The sequence below is a fragment of the Thunnus maccoyii genome, chromosome 11 (genome assembly GCF_910596095.1).
Source record: "Thunnus maccoyii chromosome 11, fThuMac1.1, whole genome shotgun sequence".
NCBI lineage: Eukaryota > Metazoa > Chordata > Actinopteri > Scombriformes > Scombridae > Thunnus > Thunnus maccoyii.
Window position 1 is genome coordinate 392,729 of NC_056543.1, and position 11,575 is coordinate 404,303.

General features: G+C 42.0%; 1 protein-coding gene across 1 annotated transcript in view; it reads right to left on the reverse strand.

The window, feature by feature from the left end:
* Positions 1-11,575, reverse strand: part of LOC121907573 (titin-like) — a 214,293-nt gene that overhangs the window by 193,833 nt on the left and 8,885 nt on the right. Inside the window, 6 exon segments of the mRNA XM_042427209.1 lie at positions 1,325-1,438; positions 3,833-4,081; positions 7,433-7,814; positions 8,459-8,679; positions 8,946-9,031; positions 10,792-11,079. Coding sequence (XP_042283143.1) covers positions 1,325-1,438; positions 3,833-4,081; positions 7,433-7,814; positions 8,459-8,679; positions 8,946-9,031; positions 10,792-11,079 — 1,340 coding nt within the window.

The following is an 11,575-nucleotide window of genomic DNA, read 5'->3' on the forward strand; positions in this document are numbered from 1 at the left end:
TATGTTGGTTCAATTTATGTTAAACCACAGCACAGGGAGGAATCTATGGTACGTTAGTTTTATTAAAGCTACAAAAGGGGAAATGAGGGGAGTTTTATATATATAGCAGGATTAATAAGTTGGTTAAATATGTTTATTAAGGAATTGAGAAAACAAGGTTAAAGGTGATTCATTTAGTTATTTAATATCATTTTATCACTTCTATACTACAGTGCACAACAAGTTTGCATCTCAGGCAAGCAGTAATAACCAACTGACTGTTCGCTAAACTCCACCCCAAAACAGCATTTGTCCAATCATAGCTTAGCAACAAGGGTCGTGTTTTTTTTAACCTCTTGAAAACCTAAAACATATCAAGAGGAAAAATGTGAGGAATGGATTCAACTTTTTGATTATCTGCTCTGATGTAAGCTGCTAAAATTAGCATGCCTGCCTAAGGCTAAGAGTTAGCATATCATTAGCTAACAACCTTTTTTGTGGGCCCACAGGTTACATTAGAAAAAGTCCCATTAAGGACTGGAACACCCACTGTGTACTAGCCGATTAAGGCTAACAGTTTAGGCTAACGTTAGCGGTGCTGTCCTGATCTTTATTGGATTTCAGGAAGTTTACAGTCCAGCCAAACTTGTCACCTGAGATGGTGTTACAATTGCCAAACTCACTTTGCTTTTCTATTAATAATTTATTCATGATGCTGGACTGTGATAACCGCTATAGCTAGAAATGTTAGCATCAGCTAATAAGCTGGCTAGCTATAGCTGATAAAATCTGCTAGTTACAGTTATCATTTCATTGACTATATATAAATATGGACATCATGATAGCTCCCCAAAAGTGAAGTCAAAACATCTTGATCGCCCCCTGGTGGCTGCTGCAGTATAGGTCATAAGTCCCGCCCCCTCCATGTTAGCGGATGGGACATGAACCAAACTAAAAAATCAAAGTACACGTCAAATTAATTTTTCCCAAAGATGGTTTCAATTGATGGGTGTCGGCCAGAAATGAGAAGTTGCTTTTATCTACTTGAAATAAAGGACTAATTATTTAAAAAAAAAAAAAACTTTTAATTTTGATGATACATCTGCCACTGTTGTCATTGTGAAAAGGCAGACTGAAGGCAACAGTAGCCTAACTACGGTGGGTGGGGCTTAGCTTAGCGAATGGTCAGTTAGAGATTGTGCTACTGGCTAAAGTAAGGTCTCTATTATTTCATCTTTTCATTTTCAGTTGGTCAAATGTTATCCACATTTTGTTTTAAATTTTAGGTTCCACTCTCTCTGGGCAGGTTATTTTCTGCTGCTTGCCTGATCTTGCCTCTTCTTACCTCACTGCTAAAATCTCGTTTCGGGACTGAAACTTTAGAAACTGTGAAATGTGGAACTGGGGATGGGGCAAGACCAGTATCCACATGGGAGGAGATTTCTGTCGCTCTCTGAATCTGGAGTAACCAACAGAGTTCACATGGAGCGTTAAATCTCAGGAAGATTTAAAGATTTGGATAAAAGTACAGGATATGTAAATGTTTAATTATTATTTTAATTCTACAAATATTGCAAATGACACATGATTATCAAGAGATTTGATTGAGTAATTACCGTTCAAAATTAAATTCAAATTACAATCCAATTAATCAAGAAATTTCATGCATGACATTTTCTTTTTATTTTGCAATTAATTTGCAAGCATTTGTGATTGTCTCTATGTGGACATTTAGTCTTTATCATCTCTATATGGACACCTGGGAGTCTTTATCATCTCTACATGGACACCTGGGAGTCTTTATCATCTCTACATGGACACCTGGGAGTCTTTATCATCTCTACATGGACACCTGGGAGTCTTTATCATCTCTACGTGGACACCTGGGAGTCTTTACAATCTCTATGTGGACACCTGGGAGTCTTTATCATCTCTATCTGGACACGTGGGAGTCTTTATCATCTCTATCTGGACACCTGGGAGTCTTTATCATCTCTACGTGGACACCTGGGAGTCTTTATCATCTCTATCTGGACACCTGGGAGTCTTTATCATCTCTATGTGGACACCTGGGAGTCTTTATCATCTCTACGTGGACACCTGGGAGTCTTTATCATCTCTATGTGGACACCTGGGAGTCTTTATCATCTCTATCTGGACACCTGGGAGTCTTTATCATCTCTATCTGGACACCTGGGAGTCTTTATCATCTCTATGTGGACACCTGGGAGTCTTTATCATCTCTACGTGGACACCTGGGAGTCTTTATCATCTCTACGTGGACACCTGGGAGTCTTTATCATCTCTATCTGGACACCTGGGAGTCTTTATCATCTCTACGTGGACACCTGGGAGTCTTTATCATCTCTACATGGACACCTGGGAGTCTTTATCATCTCTATCTGGACACCTGGGAGTCTTTATCATCTCTACGTGGACACCTGGGAGTCTTTATCATCTCTACATGGACACCTGGGAGTCTTTATCATCTCTACGTGGACACCTGGGAGTCTTTATCATCTCTACATGGACACCTGGGAGTCTTTATCATCTCTATCTGGACACCTGGGAGTCTTTATCATCTCTACGTGGACACCTGGGAGTCTTTATCATCTCTACATGGACGACTGGGAGTCTTTATCATCTCTATCTGGACACCTGGGAGTCTCTATCATCTCTATGTGGACACCTGGGAGTCTTTATCATCTCTATCTGGACACCTGGGAGTCTTTATCATCTCTATCTCGACACCTGGGAGTCTCTATCATCTCTATGTGGACACCTGGGAGTCTTTATCATCTCTATGTGGACACCTGGGAGTCTCTATCATCTCTATGTGGACACCTGGGAGTCTTTATCATCTCTATGTGGACACCTGGGAGTCTTTATCATCTCTATCTGGACACCTGGGAGTCTTTATCATCTCTATCTGGACACCTGGGAGTCTTTATCATCTCTACATGGACGACTGGGAGTCTTTATCATCTCTATCTGGACACCTGGGAGTCTCTATCATCTCTACATGGACACCTGGGAGTCTTTATCATCTCTATCTGGACACCTGGGAGTCTTTATCATCTCTACATGGACGACTGGGAGTCTTTATCATCTCTATCTGGACACCTGGGAGTCTCTATCATCTCTATGTGGACACCTGGGAGTCTTTATCATCTCTATCTGGACACCTGGGAGTCTTTATCATCTCTACATGGACACCTGGGAGTCTTTATCATCTCTACATGGACGACTGGGAGTCTTTATCATCTCTACATGGACGACTGGGAGTCTTTATCATCTCTATCTGGACACCTGGGAGTCTTTATCATCTCTATCTGGACACCTGGGAGTCTTTATCATCTCTATCTGGACACCTGGGAGTCTTTATCATCTCTACATGGACGACTGGGAGTCTTTATCATCTCTACATGGACACCTGGGAGTCTTTATCATCTCTATCTGGACACCTTGGAGTCTTTATCATCTCTACGTGGACACCTGGGAGTCTTTATCATCTCTATCTGGACACCTTGGAGTCTTTATCATCTCTACGTGGACACCTGGGAGTCTTTATCATCTCTATCTGGACACCTGGGAGTCTTTATCATCTCTACATGGACGACTGGGAGTCTTTATCATCTCTACATGGACACCTGGGAGTCTTTATCATCTCTACGTGGACACCTGGGAGTCTTTGTCATCTCTATGTGGACAACTGGCAGCCTGTAAAATTGTTCGCCAGTGTAGTAAAGTTTATTATCAACAGCACAGCCCTGAATCAGACTAAGTACACCTGAATATTTGGTCAAATCTCTTGATAATGTTGCTGTTTCTTTGCTCTGGAAGCCTCTCTGACCTGAGGCAGCAGCAGGGTTGGTTCAGGTGTAAACTCCTGAGCAGTAGTAAGCATTTGACCAGCCTGCGCTCCTGCTGTTGTCCAACTGTCTCGATACTGGTGATCAGCCTGCTGCCCCAACTCCGCCTCTACAGCCTCCACCTCCTCTTCGGCTCGACCGCCCTCGGCATGCATGGGCTGACGGACACGAGCGAGGTCAACGGCGGCCACCACCTTGGCCACTGCCCCGGCTCTTTTCCCTCCCTCAGCCTGGAGACACAATCAGCAGCACATAGATCTCAGGACATCCATGGCAGGACGGTGGTACAGAGCCGGACAGGTGTTCGGGGGAAAGATCTGGATAAATCCTATTTTCATTTTATCCCCTCAAACTAATGCCATTATTGCATTCTTTCTATTTGCCCCCATTGCAAGGAAATACTTGAACTTAAGGGAATAGTTCAACACTTTGGGAAATATGCTTACTTGGTTGTTATTTCTGTTATTGCTTTTACTTGTGCAAAACCTTGTAACCTTGTCAAGAAAGTTGTTATATACATAAATATTATTGTTATAAGTTTTCCTTTCTGCACGAGATGAGAAGATGTCTATGAATCTGGTGGTTTTAAGGTTCAAAAATCCACCTACAGGCACCTCCACGGTTCTTAGCTTTTAAAATTAAACAAATTAATCCCTTTTAATCAATTTAAATCTCTTTTGACTGACAGAGAGCAGTGCGAATGTCTTTGAATTGATGTTGTGTTATGTTGATGTATTTGGCCTGTTTGTTTGCTGATACTATAGTTTTTGTGTACTTTTGTTTTTTTTTATATAATGTAATCAGGTCATCCTAGTAAAAGAGCGCTTGGCCTTCCCTGTTTAAATAAAGGTTATAATAATCATTTCCAGATGATTATACACTAATTAAAACATACTTATTAATATTATATTCCATTTCTGCCAAGTGTGTTCCACTAGATGCCACTAAATTCTACACACTGGACCTTTAATGCAGTTTTATTTAGATAATCTGACTGAGACGTGTGAAGGTCTACTGAGTGTTTTTTTTATTTCTTCAGATTTCCACCTGAGTGGATGTGGAGATGGGACAATTTAAAGTCATCTAAGGGCACAAACTAGTCAAATAGGGGAAGGAATAAATGTACTAAGCTACAAAATGTTTAATTTGAGGGAATTATCTTAATTAAGTCTAAAATAGGATGAATCAGCCCCAACACCTACCTGCCTCTGTCAAAGACACCAAAACTCGTCACAATCTGCACCTAAATCACTGTTACTATCACGTTTCTGGAGAATCTTGTTTCCTCGTGTACATTTTCTGGCTACTGAAACTTGAAACAGCTCTTATCCTGGTTTTTAGAGACGACAAGGATATTCATGTGTGTGTAAACTCAAACATATACGTTTATCCAGCGATGAATAAAACATGCTCGTCTCTTTTGACATGCTGGAAATAAAAACACTGAAACAGCTCAGAATGAATAAAGAGCCACATGAACAGAAGAAAAAGTGCTGAAGGTGAAGAAATGTGAAGTGACAACCACAACCTTGTGACAACAAAACCAAACGAGAGATGGTGAAAGTGCCCAAAAACAAAAGATGACGGAGCGACTGTGATGTGTCGGATCATGACGGATGAACAGCTACCTGCTCCTCAGGCTGCTGGATGACGGCTGGGCGGCCATCTTGGTTAAAACCACAGTGACGGCAGTCTTCCTGACTAACATCCAAAGGAATCTCTTCATCACGGAAACCAGGCGAGGCGTCTGGGTTATGAAATCTGAAGCTTTCCTGGTTTGAAACAGGTGTCGAGTCTTTGTGGTTACAAACAGGTGAGAAATCTTCACCGCGGTACGACAGACTGCAACTCATCTCCTCTTTACTTATTTCGTCTGTCGGCGTCTCACCACGACTCTCAACAGCCTCGTGTTTTTCTCTGTCTGACAAAATCACCTCTTGGCTGTCAAAAGTTTCAGAAATAACACCGCGGCGCGTGTTAAACATGCGTCTGTATGAGTCGGCGTCCACGTGATGGTGGACGTTAGGGTCACACGGCGTTTCCTTGTCGTTCATAGAACCGTCCAACCTGTCGGCATTCTGGGTAAAACTTGTGTCATCTGCTGTTCCAGATGATTCTGCCTCCATTTTGTTGGTTTGTAGCTGACAACCAAATCAAAAAGGATTAACTCTGGTGTTAATGAAGTGAAGAGTAAAAAGACTCGTACAAAGCAAGAATGTCAAACTGTTTGACATGATGCCGATGAGAAAAAAACACTTATATGTAAATGGAAAAGACACGGCGGAGGGTTTGTAACACGGAGTCATCAGGGTGACATGAAGCTGAGATTGGCTGTCTGTAAATCCAGACCTCTTTAAAAATTCATTTAAAAAAGTAAAAACTTTTTAGGTTTATTGTGTTGGTTTTCTGGTGAGATGACATCACAGTAATGGCGGCTTGTTTCCATGTAATTTTTGATTTCCAAAAAATGTCTTTTAATCTTTATTTTGTACATATATAAATGTATTTGTTATTGAAAAGAAGATGCAGTGAAACTGGCTTGGAACTGCGGTAAAAAATGTTCAGATATATAAACTCGTATATAATGTTTAATAATATATAATGTTTATGATATTACAATAAAAAAAGAGAAACTCAGAGTTAAAGATGCGGGTTGACAAACAGTAAACACGACGACTGTGTGTCTGTTATTCTTTTCTCTGCAACTGCTGACTTGATGAACAGCAGTCGCCATGGCAACGTTTCTGCATCCATCATCTTCACTGTGTTGCTTACTGAACGTCAGTTTAGTCACATTCAAAACAGACGGCACATCAAGTTTGCTTTTTTTTGAACAAACACAAAACGAGTCACACGAAGACGAGAGCCTCGAATTATTATCGAGAACAGATGTAAAAACATTAAAATGGAATAAAAATGTCATCACGTTGCATCATTCACACATCTGAATAAGTTCATCAGTCACATCAGAAGCAATTTGGTCAACAGGACGGTTAAAGGGTCAGTCTGTGTTTTCTTGCTATTTCTAAAAATAGAGTTTCCAGATTTAAAAAAACAAAACAAAACATCAGATTAGAGGAAGGGAAGCTTTGTGGAGAGGAATGTATTTACTGTCTATTTTGAGAGAAGCATCTGGTGGACATCAGAGGAACTGCAGCTCATCTATCCTGACATGACATATAGTGTTACTTCAGAATGAGTTTTACTGTTTTACAGTTTGTAGGGCATTTTTTTTAAATCATACATTTGTCTACATTTTGACAAATTTGCAGCATGAAAAGTCTTAGTTTTATGAGCTGCAAGTAGTTCCTGTTTGCATTGTAACTATGGAAACAGTGACTGTTACTGGATTACAGAGATATTGATATTTACATAAAGAGTAAGTCAGGCTGTATCTGAATATGTGTTATGATGTTTTACAGCAGCGCCTCCTGCTGTAGTAAAATCAGGGCTCTTAATGTATATTGTTTTTATGATTTATGTTCTTTTTTTGACCCGTCCTCCAGATGTCTCAAATTGCTCCTTGTTGACCACCAGAGGGCAGTGTTTTCCCCTCCCTCCCTGAGCAACCCCTTCCTTACCTCTCTGACTGCGGTGATATGGTGCTCCTCCGCCTGCTGGGTGACGCTGCTGCTGGCCATACTGGCCGCACTGGCCATACTGGCCGCACTAGCCATACTGGCCGCACTGGCCATACTGGCCATGCCGGTCACGCCAGTCATGCTGGCCATGCCGGTCACACCAGTCATACTGGCCATGCCGGTCACGCCAGTCATACTGGCCATGCCGGTCACACCAGTCATGCTGACCATGCTGGTGTAGCTGGTCTCGCCCATGTAGTCTTCCTGCTTCCAGGGCGGCAGCACATCGGCGTGGGCAGCGACCACCTGCTTACGTATGGTGACGGGGGACTTGACTGGTCTGATGGGGGAGACTGAGAGTCTTGATGTGGGAGAGGCAGGCCTGTAGACGGGGAGGGAGGTCACGTTATTGTCCTGTAGAGGGCCAACCTCCGATAGCATTGTCACCTTAACAGGTTCACAGTTTATGAACTCAGTCGTTAAACCAACAGTCAGTGTGTTTCTTGCTGTAATCATTCCTCCTGTTCATACTGACCATTAGAAGATCCCTTCATAATGACCTTACAATGGAAGTGATGGAGGACAAAGTCCACAGTCTGAAGCTAATATGAAGCTTCAGCGTCCAAATGAGTCAAATCAAGTAGATATCTTTCAACGTTACAGTCTTTTTAGTGCCAAAGTTCCTCTTTTTGTTACTATACTTCCACCTGCAGCTCAACAGGGAAACACTGTCCGAGGAAACACAAAGAGGGAATTTGATGCTAAAAAGACTGTAAATGTGTCAGATATCCACTTGATATGACTAACTCAGACTGCTGAAGCGGAATAGAAGCTTCACACAGACTTTTAAATGACTGTGTGGACACACTGTGGATTTTATCCTCCATCACTTCCATTGAAAGCACATTTGAAGGATCTTTTAATATCCAGTATGAACAGGAGGAATGATTACAGACACCTGACTGCTGGTTTAACACAAACCTGAAAAACTGTGCAACTTGAACCCTGAAGCTGGCATGGACCTACCTGACAGGTGCCGGCGTGGGCGCCTTCACGTGTCTGACAGGTGACGGCGACTGCTGGCGTCCTCCGGTCACCTTGGCGACCAGTGAGGCCGGGGTCGGGGACTTGGATGTGGGTTTGGGAGGAACTCTGGGAGGAGTCTTGTGAGCCAGATGATGCATCAGCTCAGCGCCCTCCACCTGCATCTCCATCATGGCGGTGGCCTGAAAACTGGCCTCCATCCTCTGAGGACGGATCACAGGAAGATGGTGTCACGTTACGTTACAGATGAGATTTCATTAAGAGCAGAGAAGATAAGATTAAAGATTAAACTGGATTAGATACAATTAAATAAAATGTTTTAAAGAGGACATGAGATTTAATTGGATGAGACTGAATGAGAAGAGATGAATTCAGATGATACAGTGATATGTGTTGGGAGAAGATGAGGTTTTCCTCCATTAAAGAAGATTAAATATATTTTAAATATATGACAGCTGAGTGTTTGTACCTTTTCCACTCTGGTCTGACGGGTCTGAGAAATCTGAGAGGTTGAAATCACGGTTTTGGTTTTCTTGGCTGGAACGGCTTCCTCACCTGAACACACACACATTTAAATGAATAACTTCAATATATCATGATATTCACTGAAGTATCCAGAATCACAAGGTAAAAACTCTAATTCATTTTGTTTAGTTGACCAAAGTAATAAGTAGTAAAGTAAAAGTATTTCTATAAAAAAGAATGTTTATTTTAATAGTAATCATTGAACGGGCCCTCGCGCCTCCGTGCACGTCGGGCCGCAGCGAAGTCATCAAACCTCAACGGTGGGAGGAGTTTCCTGCAGGGTGAGACATGTCTGTCTCGTTCACACCTGTGGCATCAAAATTATGCAAGTTTTTGGCCCATTCACTTGAATTTCAGTAAATTGAAAACTCTTGATGAGTTTGTGTGTAAAACAAATTAATTTCTTAATTTCCATCAAGTCTATTTTTAGAAAAGTAAAGACTTTTAACCCACATGACCTGGTCAAAGTGTGATTGACATGTGTCCTGTCAGGTGTGTAGAGACAATAAGTAACTGATACTCATATATTTGAATGGAGAGTGTGAATGAACCGCTAGGTGCTCGGGTCCTAATAAAGGAAAAACTGCAGTACAGAGCTACAAATTTTAATTTTGATGGTATTTTTCTGCAGCACTTTATCACTAAACTGTCACCCTCACTCCATTTCTCCCCTCATAGGTCATCCCCACTACTGAATTATAAATATAAGACCTATAATTATTGTAAAATAAATGATAATAACACCAAACTTCATACAAAGTTTGTATATAATGTACTGTATGTATATAGACCCCCCCCCCCCCCCCTCCTATTCTCTCTCTCAGTTGAGAGGAGAATTTCGGAGCAGTTTTCTAGTGGAAATATCCTCATAAATCCCATGACTTTGGCCAAATCTTACACTAAAAATCATATTTTATAATTGGAAATTTCATGGTGAATCCATTGATACAGGTTTGAAAGTGGTCAGACTTATAGTTTAGACATCAGAAGCCTCTGTTTGACACAAAGTTCATGCCCATATATTGCCTCCCCATTGGTTTACATTGTAAGGGTGATGTGGCACTGCAACTTTCAGGGCTTATTAAATCCAAACCGTTCGAGTTATTACAAAGTTTTTAACAACTTTTTTTCAGCACAGTGTCATAAGTCACGTATCATAGTTTGAAGCTGATACCTACATTAACGCCCTCGGAGGAGATAGTGTTTGTTCTACTTCGCCCAAAATTGGGGCAAAGTCTTATATTGAAAGGCTAATTGCGGACTTCCTGTTGGATTTAGGTCAGGGGTGTCAGTGTATGATTTGTAGGTCTTGATGAGACGAATAATTGCGTTATAGTTCGATCTCTCTACGACATTCCTATGGGTGGTGGCGGCCATATTAGTTACATAGGTGGCGCTAGAGAGCACATTTTGGCACTTTGGGGGTTAATTTTTACATTTTATCAAATTTTTAACCAGACCTGATGTGCGTGCCAAATTTGGTGAGTTTTTGAGCATGTTTAGGGGGTCAAACGTAGGTCTGAAGTGGCGGAAAAATAAAGAAGAAAGAAACAAACATGAAATACAAGAGGGTCTTCGCCCTTTGGGGCTCAGGGCCTAAAAACAGCTTTCTCATCTTCTGATGGAGCTAGGCTAGCAGTTTCCACCTGCTTCCAGTCTTTGTGCTAAGCTAGGCTAAACATGTACTAGACACAGATATGAAACTGAAATCCATCCAAAACACCTTATTATTACAGATACAAAACTGATCTGTTTGTCTCAACACTGTTCAAATAAAAACGGATCCTCACCCTGAACCAGCAGCTCGGCGGTAGATGTGGCCCTTCCACTGCTGTTAGTGGCGGTCACGGAATATGTCCCAGAATCCTCGGGGAAGGCCTCAGCGATCAGCAGACTGTACAGGTCTCCTTCCTGGAGGATCCTGAAGTCAGCCGAGCTCTGGATCTCGGCTCCCTCTCTGTAGAACTTCAGCACAGGTGTTGGGATACCTGCGACTCTGACGTCCAGCCTTACTTGGCTGCCCTGCCTCACTGTGGAGCTCTGCAGTCTCTGCAGGAAGCTGGGCGGCGCCGTCTCCGCTGCAGAGAAACATCACCACATATTAAAATGAAGCTGTTCATTTAGTTTGTCCTGTACTGTGGATCTGCACTGAGGGGAACCTGAGGTCAGGTGTGAAGTTGTAAGACACACGGCCTCGTGGTCACCACCTTCAGACCGCCATCCCCCTGTTATTTAGTCATGTCTGTTCACTACACTCACATCACCACCACCTGTCTGACACAGTGAACACATCAGCTGAAGACTGATTAATCTTTAAAAGAGCAGTTTTCTTTCTTCTCTGAGAGTTAGATGTTCAGATTGATTCCACTCTTGTATCTGTACAGTAAATATGGAGCTGCAGCCAGTAGCAGGTTAGCCATTAGCTTAGCATAAAGACTGGAACAGGCAGGCAGAGTCAAGCTAGCTGAAACAGCTGGTAGGATGACCTATACAAAGGTAACAAAATGCACCTTTTAGGAATAGAAATACCAACACATGATCTCCTGTAACACTGCAACATGTCATTTAGCTGTT